Source organism: Prinia subflava, chromosome 2 (assembly GCF_021018805.1).
Source record: "Prinia subflava isolate CZ2003 ecotype Zambia chromosome 2, Cam_Psub_1.2, whole genome shotgun sequence".
NCBI classification, from domain to species: domain Eukaryota; kingdom Metazoa; phylum Chordata; class Aves; order Passeriformes; family Cisticolidae; genus Prinia; species Prinia subflava.
In genome coordinates, this window is record NC_086248.1 from 72,039,854 (window position 1) to 72,060,257 (window position 20,404).

At 43.3% G+C, this 20,404-nt stretch overlaps 1 protein-coding gene across 2 annotated transcripts; it reads right to left on the reverse strand.

Moving 5' to 3' along the window:
* Nucleotides 1-773: 773 nt before the first annotated feature.
* On the reverse strand, nt 774-20,395 carry TAF5L (TATA-box binding protein associated factor 5 like). Of its 2 annotated transcripts, none has more exons than XM_063390509.1 (5): nt 20,190-20,395; nt 15,975-16,119; nt 11,297-11,401; nt 7,866-8,590; nt 774-2,784 (listed from the first exon to the last, which is right to left on the reverse strand). In XM_063390509.1, the coding sequence occupies exons 2-5, from the start codon at nt 16,114-16,116 to the stop codon at nt 1,987-1,989; spliced, it is 1,770 nt and encodes a 589-aa protein (XP_063246579.1). In that variant the 5' UTR covers nt 16,117-16,119; nt 20,190-20,395; the 3' UTR covers nt 774-1,986. The 2 variants fall into 2 exon arrangements, with proteins under 2 accessions (XP_063246579.1, XP_063246580.1); XM_063390510.1 differs by lacking the exon at nt 20,190-20,395 and adding an exon at nt 19,911-20,117.
* Between the last annotated feature and the right edge of the window lie 9 nt (nt 20,396-20,404).

A 20,404-nucleotide genomic window follows, 5' to 3' on the forward strand; every position in this document is an offset into this window, starting at 1 on the left:
CTGGTGAGTGGTATTGGCTCAACAGAGCTGAAGGAGGTCTCTCTAGAGATCTGCATAGCACAAAGCAGCAGCAACACAACCATTTCCCATAGATTTTTCTTCAACATGCCCCGTCCTGGCCTGGGATTGTTAGGCTGCTTCACACTTCTGACACGCAGCCGTCAGATCAGCAGTGCCATTCAGCTCCAGGTGTACACAGGGGTTGCTGGTACTCCCAGCACTGAGCCACAGCGCATGCTGGTGTTAGTGTCAGAAAGGTCAAACACTTTTCTGGTAAAAGATTTTTGAAGTTTACTGTTTGGTAAATACATAATAAAATAAAATGGCAACTGTGAGTTGTTGTCTGAACTCTTAGATTGCTTAGATGTTCAAGAGAATTTTCTCATGAAAATCCAGAAGGGCTGGGGAAAGCTGATGGGAATTATTTAATACTCACAGCCTGTCTAGAAGACATCTGCTTGGAAGAGCCATTTTGAAAGATCAAACCACAAAGCGAAGGTCATGTAGTGCTACAGAGTGAGGCCTTCTGGAGCAGAGTGTTAACCTCAGGGGGTACCCAAATCCTCCACATACATATCAGCTGATCTACAAAGCTGTATCAATATCCCACTCCATGACATGTCCCATCGACTCTGTGGAAAGCAAGCAGGTTGACATCAAAACAGCACCAAGTGAGCGAGACCACCAGATTCAGCCTCCAAGTGAGAGGCTCAAGCAGTGTAGGGGAAGCTGCTGCCCTCTTCTTCTCATACAAGTCAGAGTGAACTTCCCAGAAAGGGACCAAACAATTTTTATTTTTCTTTTTAAACTAAATGCTTTTAATAGAAAACAAAATACAAAATAACTCTTTCCAGAAAGCAGAAATATTTAATCTCTCCGAATGACAAACTAGAACGTGCTTTTTCTGCAGATCCTTGTAAATGCTGATGATTTATCTCACAAACTGTTCATGAAACCGGTATTGCAACATTTAAGAAAAATCCAACACTGGCAGAGCTGCCTCTGTGTACACACAATAATTTAGTAATACTATTTCTTCCCATGTCACTTTGTGTGTTTCTCCTCATTCCCCTCTCCCTAGACTGCCAACTTCCATTTATGGAAATCTTTCTGTGAGGTGCAGTGGTGGGTTGCCATGCCCTGTTTCCATTAGGAGTTCAAACTTGGCCTTTTCCGTTCTACGGTGCCCTCCCTCCAGACAAGGCAAGTTGTTGTTCATTATCCTTAAAGCCACCACTCTGTCCCCACTGTCCTCCCATCCTCAAAATGGAGTGCAACCAGAGTCAGAAATTCTCCTAATTAATGGAACATAAATACACATAATCACAGCTAGTACCAGGAACCAAACCCAAACAACAATGCAGAGATGGGCCCCAACTGAGGTCAGATTTCTATGCCCTTACTAAAAAAGAACACGCATTTTCTACTTATTTAGTCCAAAATATTCCAGAAGTGCTATAGGAAGCTGAAATATTTAGGACCACTATCACTGTAGAAAACACAATATTCTTTTAATAGAAGGGTCTTAAAAATGCTGGTCCTCTGCAATACCAGGAAAGCAAAAGCAAAACAAAAACCACTGGGCCAGTGGTACTCCATACACTCAAGCTGAATTAACAGTAAGTAAGATGTGCCCATCAATCAATAAAGGATATTTAAGTGCAGGTCACCAGCTTATCTGGTTGGCAGTTTCACTTGGCTGGACCAGGCTTTCAGTTTCCCCCAAGCTACTGGATTTATTCCCCTTTTTCCCATTCCTACAAGTACAAAATTAGAATGTGTATGTATTTTTATCAATCCTCCTGTTTTTCCTTATTCTGTTCAACAGCACAGGCATTTTTGTGACATCTTAAAGGATTTGCATCACTCTGAACATGCCTTTCAAGGGGGCAGAGGAAGAGAAATGTTTCACAGTCAGTAATCTCAGCTTGCAATGGACTCTGGCATTCAAGACACCCACCCGCTTCCCTAAGACAAAGAGCAGAATTAATGTTCCTGATTTTCTTGTGCAATTCCGGTCACTAGAAGGAGATTACAGGCCATAAACTGTACGCTCAGTACATTATTCATCTGTCCGGTATATACACCAACCAGTTCACTGGAAGACCCATCCGCAGGGGCGTTGCAGTAAGTGTTCCGAATGTCCCAGACCCGAACTGAGTTGTCCATCGACGCCGAAGCAATTAAACTACTGTCAGGGCTAAAAGTAAGGCTGGTTATGTTGTCTGTGTGCCCTCTCAGTTCTTTGTACAGGGTTCCTGATGCCAAGTCCCACAGCTTCAGCCGCTGGTCTTCGCCTGCCGAGGCCAGGTACTTACCGTTGGGGGAGAAGGCGAGCGCCAGCACGGGGCCCCGGTGCCCGGTGAAGAGGCGCACCGAGTTGCCCTGCTGAGTGCTCCACAGGCGCACGGTCTTGTCCGTGGAGCCCGTGGCTAAGTAGTTGGAATTGGGATGGAACTTGATGCAGTCCACGTCCGCCAAATGGCCCGCGTATATTCGCAGCGGGTACGTCCGATCAAATGACCAGAGCCTCGCAGTGCGATCGTGGGAACCGCTGGCAAAGTACAGGCTGCAGGGGCTAATATCCAGATCCCAGACAGGATAGGCGTGTCCTTGGTACAACACAGTGTTTGTAAAACTTCCGAGGTCCCAGTATCTGATGGACATGTCCTCAGAACAAGACAAGAGTCCTGAACTGTCCGAAAGGAACCTCGTGCTATACACAGGTCCACAGTGTCCTCTCAGGATCTTCATTTCTGTGCCTGCGTTGTCATCCTCTTCCTCCTGGTGATGAAGAAGAAAAAGAAACAAGGAAGGAAAGCATGTTTATCCATTCAACAAATATAAAAACCTCCACGAGGAAACCAGAATGATATTAATACAGAAGGAGTTAGATTATTTACTTTATTTACTTTAGATGTGGCCCTGTTTGTGCACCTCTGAGACACATACTGCTCTAACTGCATTTGCTCTAACTGAATACTGAAAGAGATGGTGAGATAAGACGTTCTATAAAGGCATTATCTTTAATTTTGGTAGCCTTATGCTCAGTCCAGAAGGCATCTTAACTTGACACTGCAGGCACAAAGGGGAAAAAATATTTAATGACATTTTTCCTTTTGCTTAAAACATATGCATACTCTCTCTTCCACTCTACTAAAAACATTTGGCTAAGATGTTGAAAACAGATCTTGGCATCTACTCTTTTTGTGTGCTCATTGTTGGAAGTGAATCTCACAGCAAAGGGAAACAATCCCAGATATCTTAAACAAAAGGCAGGAGATGGAAAGAAAAAGCATATTTGACGAGCTGTCTACTTAACATTCTTTCTTAACCCTGCATGTGAACAGAAATCCAGCAAGTCTCTAACATCTATTTCTCCCTGCAAGCTCCATCAGGATGCTTTCACGTCCTCACCCTCCAAGAACAGCCTTCAAGAATAGCAAAGGTATGCAGCTTATTTAGGTCAATGTGTCTATTTTGGTGCAGGTGAAGACGAACAATCACAAAAATGATGGCACTGGAAATCTTTCTATCTTGTTATTCTCCAAGTCAAGTACCAGGGCATATAGTCAACAAGAAGAGGCTTTTGTATTTAAAGACAGTGAGCTGTGCTAAAGGAATTTCCCGATGGAAGGTAAGAGTCTCTAAAAGCTGCTCAGGTAGCACCTCTTGACACTCTAAGGCTACAGACTACACAGGGTTCAACAGATCCCAGAAGTGTCCTTGCCTGACAAGCTGGGGTTTCACTGACAGGGCAAGACAGCTTTGCTTGAGGTGCACCTGCACAGCAGCTTGAGACCACCTTTCCTTAGGGCTGTCAGGCAGACACTTTTCCTCAGTACTGAATCAGTAACACTCATTCACAGACAATCTCTGCACATCAAATTCAACACAACATCCTTTTGTTTGTGAGCAGCTCCTTTAACATTTATCATCTTAGACTGGTGCATTTCCTGCAGAAGGAGCACTTCCTACCCTGAGAGGAAACCCAATTCCCCAGGGCTGCTAGACTGTTGACAACAGCAGAAGTCAGAGCTGCAGAAGTCGGTGTGTTGTAAGCAGCTCTCTATCTCCCAGCTCCCTGACCTCAGGACCCACAGACAGCTTCAGACTTAGCAATAGCTGGGAAAGTGCTTCTCCTCCAGTGGTTTCAAATTTCAGGCTAGAGGTGAGCAAACTCTGACTTGGCTATCTCCTTGCCTTTCTCCACCTCAACAGCACGTTACATAGTAGGCAGCAAGCTGTATTTAACAATGCTGCTTCCCTTCACAGTCAGTGCCCATGGGAGCTTTATGATGAGGCTGGAAGCCAACTTCATCTCTGCTATCGAGGTGAGGCAGAGAGAAACGGCAGGATCTGGCATGAAAAGTCCCATTCTTACTCAAATTGCTTTTCTACCTCAGATAGAGCATGGCTTACTGGAATCCACAGCATCTCTAGGCTGTGTTACCACATTAAAGGAGAATGGCCAATACCTGCAGCATTTTATACTATTTAATTATGACCATAAGATTCCTGACAAGTACCAGTGGAAGCCCATTCAAGCTGCCTGTATAGTACTACAGTTTCTGCAGAGTTTGCAAGTCCAGGTACTTAATTTTGTGCATTCAAATACAAGGCTACATGGGCTGTCTGCACGCACCTCCTCTTCCCTCCTTGTATTACAGTACCAGGAAATTTGACAACACCTTCTGCAGCATTGAAACCCACACTCCTATATGGTCACAGGTAGCAAATCTTATCTGTTTGACACCCATGTAGCACAACTTGGACACCCACTTGCACCTCCTGTCACAGCTCACTGAAAACAGTGCATTTATAATGCTTCTGAGTCACCAGAGTTTTCAGTTTCCTCCCTATCCAAGTCAGTCTGCTGACCAGATTAGCAAGGCAGCTGCAAGTGCAGCCACCAAGCCTCAAACAGCAATAATGATAGCCTCAAAGAAAAACAAACCATAATCTCACATCCCTCTTTTTTTTTTTTCCAACCAGTACCAGGTTTACCAGTGTCATCATCTCTCTCATCCTGCAGTGCTCTTAAGATGTCAAAAAGGAAGATCTCTTATCTGCCTACAGCAGAGATGCCCTTGGAGGGAACAGTGAGAAAGGATGGCTCTCTTTGCAGGACATTTTTAACTGCTCCTTCCAGAATTCCCTCCCATCCGCCACCGAACAAGGTGTCCCCATCATCCCCACTCATTACCACTTGGAGGACCACTGCCACTTAAAAGCAGAACCTTAGAAACAGAGCTAAATGGGGTCAAGTCTTAGTCTTCACAGAATTTAAAGGCTGGCACTATTGTGGCTTGGAACAGAGCATTATTTTCCGATGTTGATTTATGGAGTACCAGCGATGAGCATGGTAAAACTGCAAAGAGACAGACAATGCATCCATTTGTACAGCTACAAAACTCCATTTTTGTACTGGATCCAAAGTAAGAGAGACTATAAAGTGGCATTTGTGAGATGCTACAACAAAGAAACATAATTACTGTATCTCAAAATAGTAAGTCTCTCTTATTTGCAAGAAGCAAGACTACACTAGTGAAGGACACTGCAGCACCACACGGAGCAAAATTTAGTAAAACTACACCTAGAAGATGATTTTGACCTTAGTGACACAAAGGCTTCACATGGACTAGAAAAAAATGTTGTTCTAACACATTTGCTAAATCTCAACCTCATTTATATATATATCTGCATGCCCCTTCACAAGAATAAACCCAAGAGTAGCACTAGTGCCACCCTGAACAATATCCACTGAAACTAGCATGATTTTAGACCTTTACAGCTTTGTTAAAGGAAGGATCTGTTTCCTTGCAGAAAATAAAAAAACGGGCTGAAGACTACTTATTTAATGCATTACTATTTAAATACATTATCCAAAGCTAATTAAACAATACAGAAATCAACCAAATCAAAACTTAAATTCCTCACAAGTTATTCTACAAAACTCACAGAAATAATGTTAAAGCACATTCAGAATTTTTGTTCTTTGTCAAAGTTTGTATCAGCTTTATCCCTGTGAAGTGCTACTGATCAGACTGCAGTGACAATTTCAAATACAGCCCTTGCTCACACTGAGCTGCAGCCCAGTCAAGATAGTCTGGTTTGGTCTTGGTATCTTTGGCTTCCTCTCCCATGGCATCAACGCAAGTGCTGGCCTGTTCCCACCTGCAACACTGTGGGTGCCTGTGTATTTTTACTTAGGGCTCCCAGATAACTGAATTTATTTCCTTGTAGGCAAGGGGCTTTCATTTGCATTTGGTAACCAAGTTTGTATTCAGGCTGGTATTGGTATCCTCCCTCAACTTTGAACTCCTGTTCAGGTCACTATTTGTTATGTCAGTGGTGGAAATTATTCAGGGCAATGATGAGTTTGATCTGTGCTGGTTTTTGACCAGTTTTCAGCTTTAGACCTGTGCACAAAAATTGCAGGGTAGACAAAACATCTAATTAGCCATCAAAAGCCATCTGCATTCAGGATTCCATGGCTGTCTCCTATTATATGCACGACACACAAGTCTATGACTACCTCCCAAAGAAAGCCAATAGACACACTCCTGATAACCTGGTAATACCACACTTTTCCACAGTCCAGAGCCAAAGAAGGTGACCTGCTGATTTACCACACAAATTCTGCTCTGTGGCAAGTTGCTGACATTTGGCTTCCATGATGGGCAAAACACAGTAGTCACATGCCCTATGAACTCTTGCAGTTTATAATGAAAACAAGTCCACAGCTCCATTTTGGGCTAGTCTGACCCACTTACCTGCTCTCTCTGCAAAAAGGGTTAACTTTGGAAGCAGTGAACATGCTGCTGTGCTGTCTCACCTTGATGCCTGCCTCTTTTCTCAAGCTGTTTAACAAAGCAATTCCTAATCACAGATCCCTGAATACACCAAGTTCTTGGCACTCTTCCAAAATAAATAGAACCTTGCCACTAAGTATTTTTTAGAAGAAAAAACAGTGGAAAAAAGGGTGTCTCTTCTGCTAAACAGTCAACACAAGAACAAATGAGGGTTTTTTTTAAGGCGAAGAGTGATTAAACAAGGGAAGAGTCAAAATTTTGATCCCTAATCAGATATAAGCTGCAACTTGGGCAGTTGTGTGCAGAGGGAAGGAAGGGTGTGACTAGAAAGAAAAAAAAAAGTCAAGTGGAAGATGCCATCTAGTATTGCATGTGAAGTGAAGGTACATCCCTGACCCTGTCTCCAGCACTCTGGAGTAGGAAGCCTCTGAAGTTTCTACACTTCAGATCCCTTAGCAGAGACATTTTGCATAATTTTTCCATAACTCTTGATCTCTGGTAAATGAAGGTGATACCTGAAATACAGTTTTGCACATAGGCATCTGATCAGACTTCTTTCCTTACTATGTCTCTATTTTCCTCTTCCTGTGTCTCTGCCCATCTCTCCACCCTTCTGCCTGCTTGTTCTGAGCTACTTTCCTTCTAGTTTTCATTTGGCACTGTGTTTTCATTGCCCGTATTGCCTTGTTTCATCTTCCCATCCCAAAGAAGGCTCCATGCTCCTCAGGGAAGGGAGCCTACTGTATTCACCTGTCCTTTCTGGGTTGCCTGTCTACTGTCATCTGTTCAAGGACAGCTGGAGGAGGGGGCTCAGCACCTAGCACTACCAAACTATGACCTAACCACAGACTGATTGCACCTCAGTTTAGCATTTACAACCACTGCAGGGAAGAACAAGGATGGGAGTAGGTAATAAAATCTGCGTATCACGGCAGACAGGTTGTGCAACAGCTTCAGAGTTCCCTAAGACATTACTAGATACTCAATAATCCATACTCAAAACAGGACAGCAGAAGGGGAACAAGGGGCAAAAAAAAAAGGTATCCAGACCTCCTCATCCAGAATGTCACAAGCCAAACGGATGCGAGAAACATCAACAAGGTGGGGCTCAGATTTCAACTTCCTGGAGCGCAGGCTCCACAGCTTCACACACGAGTTATCGAACCCAGCAGCGAGCAGCTTGCTGTTTGGTGAAATCTCTGCAGTGTTCAGCAACTGCTCTGTGTTATAGAAGGCATAGAAACAGATGGTGGTTAAGGAAGGGGGCCCGTCCTTGACACGTTTAATGCTGTCCTGCAGTAAATCCAGCGCTGCCTCGTTCTGCAGAATGGAAGCTGGCACATCGCTGGGTTCCAGGCCGTTGCTCTCGCTGCGCGAGGAGCTCCCACCAGCGTAGAGCTGGTAGTCAGTCCTCTTGGCAGGCTGCACATCCAGGTGAATGTGCAAGGTCAGGACTTTGCACAGGGCGTTGTTGTTGTCACTTTGGAGGTAGCGAAGAAGGTAGTTGTAGCTGTCCTCTTGAAGGCGGATGACGTATTTGTTGTCCAGAAAAGCCCGGAGCTTCAAGTTGGACAGGATATCTTGAATAGTCATGGTAGTCTGCAACTGTTCAATGATATCCTTCTGGCTGGCATTCTGCAAGAACATGCCATGGAAGCGGCTGTAAAAACTGTCCACTGTGCTTTTTAGGCCATTCTGGACCATGTTCAGATGGAGGTAGACAAAGAGGGGATATAGAAGAGGCATCACTTCATGGCTGTGCTGAGAATCTGAATCTATATAAAAAAACAACAAAAAACTTAGAATGACTTCTCAAACCACTTCCTATTGGGAATAAAATAGAGCAAGGATTACTACTGAAAAAGCCTTGACAGTGACATCAGGGAGCAAGCAAAAAGAGACATTTGTTGGCACATCTGAGCAAACCTCTTCTGTCACCTAAAGGAGGTACAACAGAGATTGCCACATCACTGAGGTACCTTGTCAGAACAAAATGCAGAGATTTCAAAACTTTTTTTAGGTGTGGGACAGCTAATAATATACCACCTCATAAAATACATGACAGTTGAATTTTCCCCATGTATTTCAAAAGAAATAGTATGCCCTTTGTACTCTTTGTTTACTGTGATGAATGAACTTTAAAATGTATTAATTATGTTTAAAAGGGTATTTTAAGTGTTTAAGCCAAAATTATTTACGTAGCTTGACTGGCTTGAGCTTTGGTGGCATTTTTTCTCTCAGCTTCAATAAAATGTGTGTGTGGTGCTTTGGATGGAACTGATTAGTCTTCAGGAGAAAGGAAGCTACAGTTTCCAAAATGTACTGCAATATGCTGTGCTCTTGTTTTATTTCTGTGCCTGCTCATGTACATGCTTTTCTCTCCCTGCCAAGGCAAATCCCAGCAGTAATTCCTAGTACACAGTGTAACAAACCCCGATTAGGCTGTGCTGTACCTTGCAGAGGCTGCTCTGTGCAACAGCTCCACCCCTCCTTCCCCAGCTTCTCTGGGGCTGTTTGCCAGCTGCAGGGACCTGTGAGGAGCGGAGCCCTGCCGAACACCATGGCAACAAACAGGGCCACAATGAGTTACTACCACAGGACCAAATGGGCCAAGTTACTGGAAAACAAATAGGCACTGCTGATCTTCAGACACTGGCTGATCCTCAAAATGCAAAAGGCATTGCTGATTTTCAACATGCTCTTCCCTCCTGCCACTCACCAGTGCATGTTCTCTTTTCTACCCTTCCATTAGTTTATTTTTCCTTTGTGCTGAGCACTCTTCCAGACTTTCTCTAGTCCATACTGTGCCTCTCTCATTTCTACAGAAGTAACTACAGAGTAATGAGTGGTGTGCAGTGTATACATACATATACATACATATTTGCACACTTGAGCATCACTCTCCTTCCTATCCACTGAAACTGGGCCAAAGCCAGTGAAAACAGTGGTCTGCATGCAGGAAAAGCGCTAAGCAGTCAGCAGGTCTCTTCTCCAGGTGTATTAGTCCAAAAATGAAACTTTGCAGTAGGGGAAAAAGGGAAGAGATGGGAAGTTGGCAGAAACACGAACAAAGAAAATGTTCCCTAGGAATATATGTCGAGGAGCTGGTCCAGCCTGAAGGATAAGGGGGTATTCAACTGCTTGCCTTCAGTATCCAGTGGGACATTGTACAGTAAAAGAGCCAGCCTCTGCTCAGTGGAAGGACAACAGGCAAGCTGCTGCAAGGGAGATTCTCACTGAATTGTAGCAGGGCCCCTGAGATGCACTGCAATCTCCAGAGTGCTTGATTTTCTAAATCTGACTGGAAAAGGCAACTTGATCAAACACCCATCTTGCCCTGCTTTGAGCAGGTGGTTGAACTAAAGACTAGTTAGTTAAGTTACTCCATGTCACTAATCCCCTGCCCAGTCCTCAGTGGGGCAGGCAGCACAGAAATGGGAAGTGTCCTGCTGTGCCTTGTGGCTGGTTGGCAAGCTACTCCCTTGAACAGAGGTAGTTCGTGTGTGTAAGATATCAAACTAGAGCAAGAGGGACAAAAAAGACGAAAAGTCAACCCGAACACCAAAACCTAGCAGTTCGTCAGGCATTAAGGAAGCACACTACCAAGCACTGAACAGAGCTGTTGTACTTCTAAAAATCCATTAAACCATAAGAATTTACTTCAAATACTAAAGTGCAAAGGTATTGAACTGCTGTAGGTAGCAAGGCTCCAATAATTCACTATTTTCTGCATTTGCCTGCCTTCCTTCCCTTCCAAAACTATCAGAAATAATAATAATCTGATGTTATGCACACTGGGATCAAATCCCTACACTGGACAAATGTTGTGTGCGACAATTTCACTTTCCTTGGTACTATTCTTTAAAAATTCTATCTGCTTTCTTCTTCCTGCGTTGAGGACTTATAGAAGAAATAAGGACATTCCCAAGAGTAGTTTTTAAAAAAAATATTGAATAATTAAAAAAAAAAAAAGTGTCTTCTGTATCATTATGGAGTAAGAATTTTTTTACTTTGCTGTATTGCTCCAGTCTCAAAGCCAGTATAGCTGAATTTATGGGAACAGATTCTCCCTTAAAAATCCTGATCATCATAAAAACAAGCCAATTATGGATAAAATCGAAAACCTTAAACTAGGAGACAACAGAGAACTACAGTCATTTCTCAGTTACCTGCCTTTCACATAAAACACTAATTTTCCTTCCTGTCCTGCGTAAATAGGGTGTTGTCTAGAAGATCTACAAAGAACAAATGCTTGAACAAGAAAGGGCAAAGAGCCAGCCATCTACAAAATTCAGAGCTATTCAGTACACAATAAACAATTAAAAAAGGAAAAATCAAATATTTCTATTTTAACCAAAATCTTAAAACTAGAAATCAAAACATTGTTAGAGACATGATGTTGAATTTCATTATATCACCCTTTACTCATTGACATGACAAAAAAAGTCAGCTACTTTCTTCTTCCTTGCTTCCTGATTTACCTGTCAGAAAATTGCGTAATCGTCCAAACTGTACTTCATATTGCTGTGGCTCTGCCAAGCAGGGAGCTGCAGACACAACGTTGGCACAACCAGACTCAGATTGGACTGTGAAATAAAAGAAGCAAAAATTACATGAGGATTTAGGGATTTTTACAGGTGTGTCTGAAAACAAAGCTTCTCATAAAATCCAAGGTATGCAGCCACTCAGATGACATTTCATCTTTCAAATCATCCAGGTATAAACAAGTCCAAAGCATCTTAACATGGCATTAACCACCTAGACCATGAATGAGAAAATACACTGAAAGCCAAAACCCATTCTAAAATCTCAGCAACTCACCTGCTCCACCCAGAACACATTTTTAAGTTTTCAAATACAACCTTAAATTCCCAAGAAATTCAGAGTAACATCCATCACAAACCCCTCAGAAGCTTTACAAAGTGGTTTTACAACTTTACACTCGGAAAAGATGAGGAAAGCAACACACAACTTTCTCCAAAATCCAGTTTCTTTTTCAGTGAGTCCCACCAACCATCATGAACAGGTCTAAAGTGACACTACTTCAGATTCTCAAATTTCTTGTCCCAGTCATTATAACTTACAACAAATTATAATCATTATAATTTATTAACTCTCACAGAGGTTCTGTAGAAAACACTGAATCTCTAGACAAACACTTAGTAATCTTTAACCAAAATGTGCCCTCCTCCCTGAAGATTTTAGGTTAAGGAGTAGCTGGCAACTGACCACAAACCCAGTTGTTATGGTCTCCTCAGATTATGTCAAACTGTTTTTCAGAACCGGATTCTGGAAAAAGCAGTCCTGAACTGTTTCGAAAGGGAATTGGCTTCTCCTTCTCTGGCACCAAACCACTGCTGTTCTGCTAACAGTCTGGAATCTGCAGGCGACTTTGTGCAAGTTTGCAGACATGCATCAAGAAACCCCAAGCACATGCAAATACCAGTGATTAAAACCCAAGTTCTGCTGTTCTAAATAGAGCACAAGAGGACAAGGAGTTCCACTATTTTCCTTTCAGATTTTTTTTCCAAATCATAACTCTCGTCTCCTCCCAACCCCCTATTTTTATTACTTTCACTTCAATTGATTTCAGTCTCCCATGCCCTGCCACCACTTTCCATCCTCTGCCTTTCTACTCCTGATTGACTGGGGGGCTTTTTGTTCCAGCATTTGGCTCATGCACAGAGGCACAAGTCTGCCAGCCCTGAAGTCTATAAACAACATTATCAAATGCTCACACGCTAAAGAGATAGGCCAGGCTCCAGCTCATCTCAATGCCTCTAATTAGAAAGAGATCAGCACATAGTACACAGGCAGTCATTGTTCTTCCCCCACTCCTCTCTCTTTCTCTCTGGTAAGACAGAGGTTTACCTTCCTTCAGTTTATGTAAATACAGGAGGTATGTTTGGCAAGCTGAATTCAGCTTTTGAAACAGAGAGGTGGGCTGAGCTCATCATCTCCTCTTGGGGGAAAAATACCCCAAAAACACCAAAACCAGATTCCAGCACCAATATGATATCATCTCTTAAATCAGTTTGGACATAAACAAGTATAACTTGCTGAAAGGCACAACTACACTGAGCTTTTTACAGCATGGCTGTGACAGAAACTCAAAGGTGGTAAGAACTCCAGGCTCACATACTGGTACTACTCAACAGCTAATCTAAAAAGCTCTGCTATTTGGATGTAGAATTGAATATAATCAATATTCAGCATGAGAAAATAAACTGCATGTATGCACATGTAGTAACTCAAGAATACTTAGTGACACTTTCCAATATCACCCATACAACTCTGTAAAAGCAAAGAAATACAGAAACATGAGGGCCTGTCTCTTAGGCTATCACTGGATACATGTAACAGTCAACTCTTCACACAGATCTGGTGGCCTCATTTCTGCAGGAATGGGAATGGCTTGCCAGCTTGCTCATGCTATGCAGGCACAATTAATTGGCCTAGACCTTATGAGATATTTTCTCCATGCCACAACTTCCTCTGCATAAGCAACTTAATTCCATAATTAAGGTGTACTTCATGCTTCAGAAAGTGGAGTATCATCTTTGCCCACCTGTTCTGAAACAGTCTGACTGGGCATTTTACAGCCTATTCTTTCAGTATGGATGCTAGAGCTCGTTCCCATCCAGCAAATGGTAAGTGAACACTACATACCAGACAGTTCTAACAAATTCCAATTCTTTGCCTTCCCAAAACTTTAAACCAATGAGAACTGCAAAAAGGTTCAAGAAGTCAACTGATTCCAAAACAAGAGTAAAATTTCATGCACATTTTCCACCTGATAGAAATAAAACACTGGCTGTATCTTTCTCATACATTAATAAACCTACCAGAGTTTCTTTTCCACCTTCCCCAGTGTTCATAAGAACATCTACTGAACATTTCTGCTCCTCCATAACCAATAAGTGTGGCCAGCTATGCAACCTGATAGGAAATTCAAAGGAACTCACTCCTAACTCAGGGATATGGACAGTACCCTCCTGGTCTTGTGTATTGGCTACCAGCAGAATTATCTACTGTAAATGTTGTGTAACAGCAACAGCAATTCCTATTTTAGGTGAGTGTGATATATAATTGCACATTATTTCAGCTAGCCATATGTGCTAATACTGCTATGGGCAGCATTAGAGGAACCTGTTCCTTGGTCACTCACTCTGTCCTCAGATGTTGTTCTTGTTTTCTCAAAAAATATGGGATAATCACAAGGAAGCTCTGTGCTGTATTTTACTCCAGATACAATTGGACAGAATCCTAGATAATCTCATCTGGACTCCCTTTCCCACAGAAAAGGTTGGACCAGATCATCTTCCAAGGTCCCCTCTAAGTCTCCCATTCACCCAAGCTAGTTAATTTAAAGGTCAAATAAAAGAGTTGAAGATAAAAAACAAGGTGAGCTTTGCTAAGGAAAAAGCAAAAACATCATCAGAAAACCACATTTGATCACTTTCCCAAAAATAAAGCACTGCAGGCTTTACAATCTGCCCAGTTTTTACTCGGTTCGCAAAACTCAGATGACTGCAGCAGAAAGTATTTTCAGCATCTGTTGTCAGATTAAGCAACAAGCTCGGGTTTGCTTTTCTAACAGTCATGGATGGAACTGCAGCATCCTCACTGACAGCTCACTGCAAGCACGACTGACAAGAAGTAGTAAGCAGCTGAACACGAGAGCAGCCCATCTTCAGTTCTAATGAAAACTGATGACTAAATTCTCAATCACCATCCACAAACCCCATGTGCTCGCAAGAGGATACAGATTAGTATGAGATGTAGTAATAACATTTGGTGGAAGGTCAGTAAAAAAGACAAAACCCAAACACACACTCATTCATCCTCTTTACTGAAGTATTTTTCTTCTGCATGAGGCCACATGCTTGTGCAGGGGCTTGTAATCCAGTTCATCTCCACTACTTCAGACACTTTCGTGTCCCCCTTGGGTGGCTGGTATCACATTCTAAGCATGTTTTGACCTTTCTATCCACTTCTCAAATAAAATCTCCCATTGAAAAACAATTCAGCAGTTTACTTTGGTTTCATTCTTTCCCCATCTTCCCCAGTACTTTTTCAGGAATTGCAATAAACTTCTGACAGTTAGACTGAAAAAAGCAAGGAAATAAAAAGAACTAAGACTTTAAGTTGCTTCTAATAATGAAATATTGTCCAATTTTGTCCAGGCCACTGAGGGAGTTCTCACCTATAGGTCACTCATCTTTGAATAGTTAACTAAGGTAAAATACTCTAAAGGTGGAATCTGTTCCTGCATCCAGTCTTATCTAGCCATAATCACAGTTATATAGCTACTAATATTTTGTCAGATCAAGTCGTATTACAATGAACTCCACCACTCTCCTTTGTCTGAGATACTGTCATAAGCTAAGCAATTTCATTGACAGAAAAGTTTCTCCTTGCTTTTTTACTCAAAATGCCAGACCCAGTATTTTCTATTACTTTTACAAGTAAATTTAATCTCTATAACATCTGCATAGCTTTCATCCCTCTAATACTTCTATGTGCTCAAGCAGCTGCAGAGTTTGTTAAAACAAAAATAATAATTACAGTGAAAACTGTCACAGACACAATTTGGAAAGCAAAGAGTGTGGCAGGATTCAAAAGTCTTTAAGAAAGAGAAGAAAGTTTATCTCCCTGCACGCCTTGTCTCATCCACTGAAGGTTTTGGGTTTTTTCCCCAAATGACAGAGCAGACTTCTCATAGCTATAAAGCTGACTATGCCAGAATAAGATACAGCCTTATCACTTTAATTTCACATGATATAATTCTCCTGGAGTACAAAGGTACAACAAAATTTCCTGCTTCTACTTCCTTTCTCATCTAGGTTCTTTTCCCCTTCATTCCAAAGCACCACCACTCACCAGACTTCACGTTATTTGGGATAAAATAAATGTATTTTCCACTACTCTCACATGGTATTTCAGCTTGATGCTCCACTAACTATGAATGTCACCTTATTACACTTCCACCCACATTTTCATTCTCCAAAAGTTCATAACTCACGACAACTTAACAGTGAGAAATTTTTTCATTTCAAAAGGAGAAATGTTGATATGTGCAGACAAATTCCTATAGCTGCCAGCACACACACTCACAACTCTGCCAAGAAGTAGTCATGGAAAATACGAAAGGCTTACCTGTGAGATTAGCTGCCATCTCTTCAGCAGTCTGACACAGCCTCAGCCCTTGTTTCAGGGGACCTTCCGAGTCCACATACTGACGGCGCTTGAGGTAGCAGGACACTGCCATCTGAATCTGCTCTGTGCGTACGCGTTTCATGACCTTGAAAGGAAAGAAAGAGGTGATGAGACTCTTACAGGGTAAGCTGAGATCAGCTCAGAACTGTAGCTGCATCAATACTGACAGAAAACAAACATCTCTGTATTTTTGTTGCTGAAGTATGAAACAACCTTCAGGGATTTGTCTCTCAGTACTATGGCCTAACTAGGCATTTTGTAGACCCTTGAAGATATTTTGCTGCCTAATCCTACTAATTTCACAGAGGAATCAAAAATAGTTTTGAGGATTCTGGACTAAAATCGCAATGGTGAACTGAAGCATTTTTGTTAAAAATACCTCATAAAAAGGAAATGTCTCTCCTCCTTGAGTTTTGACAGCAGCAGTTTGAATAATCAGTCACTTTCTGGTTCCTCTGCTTGACCAACCAACAAAAAAGAACTACAGAAGATTCAGTGGAATCAGAAATTAACATACAGACACCGAAATTTTGGAAACATAATGCTTTATATAGCAAATCTGTTTGGGGAGTCCAAGAAGCAACAGCTTATTGGCTGAATTGAAACATTAGAGCCAGACTTCTAGCACTTCACTCAGATAGGTTCCCCAAGAAAAAAAAAAGGAAATTAAAAGCAGAGCCTTCTGCCTTGTTCATCTGCCTTGACCTATCCAGGCTTCCCTCCTACAAAAGTTTGAAACAAAAAGAATCCTTTGAAGGTGTTTTAATACACATTTAGGAAGCCATCATCACAAACACCACTTGGAAGTACCTCAACATCAAAATGAACCCAATGCTACCTTTTAGCCCCTGGCTGGTAATAAAGGAACCTCAGTAAGATGAATGCAATAGCTCTCTTGCTATTTGGGTAGTCACTGACTGCACCAATCCTTCACAATAGCCAATGACTTTACACAGAAGTCCACATAACCTAAAAGGCTTTAAATAAAGTAGAACTAAGCCACAGGGGTTTTTTTACCTATCACAATACGAGGTAAAGGCTGCCTGGAGATAGTTCAACACCTTACAGCCCCACTACCAATGACATTAATGTTTCCTGAGTGCTAGTGCTTCCTGGTTTAACCAGCTAAATCTGATGAAACACAACTTCTCTGAGAGTGACAAGTATGCCCTTCCTCCCTTTGTAAGAACCATGATTTCTACCAAAAGGACAGCTTTAAAAATATTACTACAAATGAGTTTTTTCTAATACCCATGCACACCTTACTGCTTATTCCACTTGTTAGAACAGTAACTCTTCTGTGAAGATAGGTACAAGTGGATGAGGATGCAAGGATTCAGCAATAGTTCACCTTAAACAGATACATGGAATTGCAAACCCACATGTTTGGGTGAAAACCTTAAAAAGATTCTCTTTTGTTCCCACAGATTAAGTAACTGTTGAAGGTGGGGAAGGGGCATCAACAAGTGGGTGTTTTCAAAGCATTTCCAGATAGCCCCATTAAAATAAAAAGTTTTCAACACCGTTTTTCACTCCAAAAGCAAACTTCCTTTTTATCTTCCCTGCAATTAAAGAAGTTATATCTGAGACACTGTCTCAAGTGTAACACTTCTGCTGCACAAAACTGTAGGAAAGACAGAACTCTTATCAAGACCACAAGGAAGAGTGGACACAAGGATGGACCAGCAACTTAGCACACTCCTAAAACCACCCTTAACTAAGCTTTACAATGCATTGCCACCATTCTGCATGTCAGCCAGCAGCATGGACTCGGGCAAGTGATTTGTCCAGGTCTGCACCGAGGCATTCAGGCAATAAACCCAGACATTTATGCAATCTGTACAGTTCTTGCTCCCCTATGTACTCCCCACTGCAGTCACAGTAGGGGATGTTACCAGCAGTATCTCATGGAGAATTCTGTCCCGACTCCCAGGTAACACAACAGGAATTACCGTAAGGAAATGTGTCTTCACCAAGAAACACCCATTGGCATCAGACACACTGTCACCCATACTCTAATTTCAGCTCTTTGCTTCTTCCTTCACTTTGCCTTTATACTTCACATTCAGCATTACAAAAAACAATGTCACCGAGGCAGGAAAAGCATTCATGAAAAGTGCAAGAGCAAAGCCAACACTCCTACAGATATTCTTTATTGAGCCCTTTATCAAAATTTGAGTGTATCATAAAATAAACATAAGGATTGAAATGCCTTCAGTATAGTTCAAGCTACACCAATTCACAACAGGTCAATGATGCAGAATTTAAAGGCATGGAAGGACAAGCCTGCCATTTTTAACTTCCAATCAATTTTAAGACTCTAGCTCTCATAACTGAATATAATCTCCAAAATATGTAACAAACTGAAAGCATATAGAGCTCCTGGTCCACGAAATGCATAAAGCTTGAAACAATTGTTCGGAAGTCCCAGCTGTCTCATTCTCCTTGAACAGCCAAAGAGAATGATACTAATGCTGTTAACTAAGTTTACTGATAAGCAAAGTACATAAGGAAAAAGAGAGCAAAGATCACATTGTGAGAATGCAGAGCTACAATGCAGCATCTTCTGCAGTGTTCCAAACTGGAGCACTGAGAAAAGGTTAAGATAATTTTTTCTGAGGAACCAAAACCACTGAAAAAAAAAAACAAACCAGAGCAGAGGCTAATAACACAAAACACATCACAAATTCCTCCTTCCTGGAAAAGCTGGAAATTGGTTGTGAACTAAGCACTGGGCCAAGGAAATTATTTTCCCGCCTCTGCTACATTTCAGGTACAGGTTTAGGCAGATTCCACGGCCTTGAAATAATCCCAGTACAGACGAACTAAAAAGAGCTTAAAAACTAGCACTGGAAACACTGCTTTTAGACTCTGTATTCCTGCCCTGACACCGGGACAGCAGCCTCTTTCTGCCAACAGACTGAGGAAAGACCTGTGAGTATCAGAGAGCTAAGTTAAAAAACAAGCAACCCCCAAACCAATAAAAGCATAAAACAAAAGCATCTTTTGAATATTCTCTAATAAGAACTCTGTCTCAGGCCTCAGTTATGGACAGCAAAAAACCAATCTTTTATCCTTTACCACGACAGGTGAATTTTGGGTCCAACCAACAATAATAGGTCTCAATTTTTAATTTTGTGACATTAGGATAATCTGAAATTTATAAAATTTCAGAATAAACGAGATAAGGGTAAATTGATAGGAAGATAACCGTGAACTCAGAGCCAAGGGACGCCGCACATGCAGCAGCTGAAAATCACAAAAACAGACAAGTAAACATGACAAGTTGACTTGGAGAGCATGGTGGTGGTGCAAAATAGGAAAACACGACTGCAGGAACTGCGGAGAAGGCTTTTGCCTGAGCAGTGGCATTCATGTGAAGAGGCAGAGAGGGAACAGCTGTGATTTTAAAAGAGCATGAATCCATTTGCATTTGGACCGAGATCTGGCTCACAATCCACGAATGACGCTTTGCCAATTCCACATTGTTTCCCCCCGACCCCCCCGCGGGCCCAAGGCGGTGCCAAGCAGTGCTCCACCGATGTCCTCTGCGGGACACGCTTTCCTCCAGCCCGCTTCACACCACCTCAGCTGCAGCTCCGCCACCCCCGGGCCCTTGCTGGGCCGAGCGGCCCGCGGGACCAGGCACTGCCCGCCTGTGGGCCCTGCCGGGGCCGGCAGCGCCGCGGGGCCCCGCGCCCGCCCCGAGGCTGCTCCGCGGGCCGCAGGGCGCTCGCCGAAGGGACGCGAAAGTTAAAGCCTTCTCCTGTCAATATTAAAAAAAAAAAAAAAAAAGAAAAAGAAAAGAAAAAGGAGGAAAAAAAGAAAAGGGAAGAGAGATGGCGCGATAAGAAGACGCTCACTAAACCCACGCACTTTCCAAGGGAAAGGAGGATATCACGAGCAGAGGCCCCCCCGCGACCTCCGGGCGCAGGGCACACACCCGGCCCCGTCCGCAGCCGGGGCTGCCCCAGGGCCGCGCCCGTGCCCGAGGTGCCCCCGCCGGCCTCCCGGGAGCCGCGGCCGGGCCGGGCCTGCGGGCCTCCGCCACGAGGCGGCCCGCGGGACGCCCGGGCCCCGCTCCCGCCGCCGGCCCCGCCCCCGCGCCCCCCCGTGCGGGCCCCGGGCCGCGGCCCCGGGCCGGTCCCCACTCACTGAGCATCGCAGGCGGCGGCAGGCGGCGGGAGGCAGGCGGGGGCCGGCGCGGCCGGGAAGCGCTGTCACTGCGCCCAGCGGCGCCGGGCGCTGCCGGCGGGCGCACCGCCGCTGCCGCCTCCCCTGCGGGCCGGTGCCGGTGGCGCGGCCGGTGCTGCCCGGGGCCCGGCGAGCGGCGGCGGCCGCTCCATGGCCCGGCTGACACACGCCGGGGC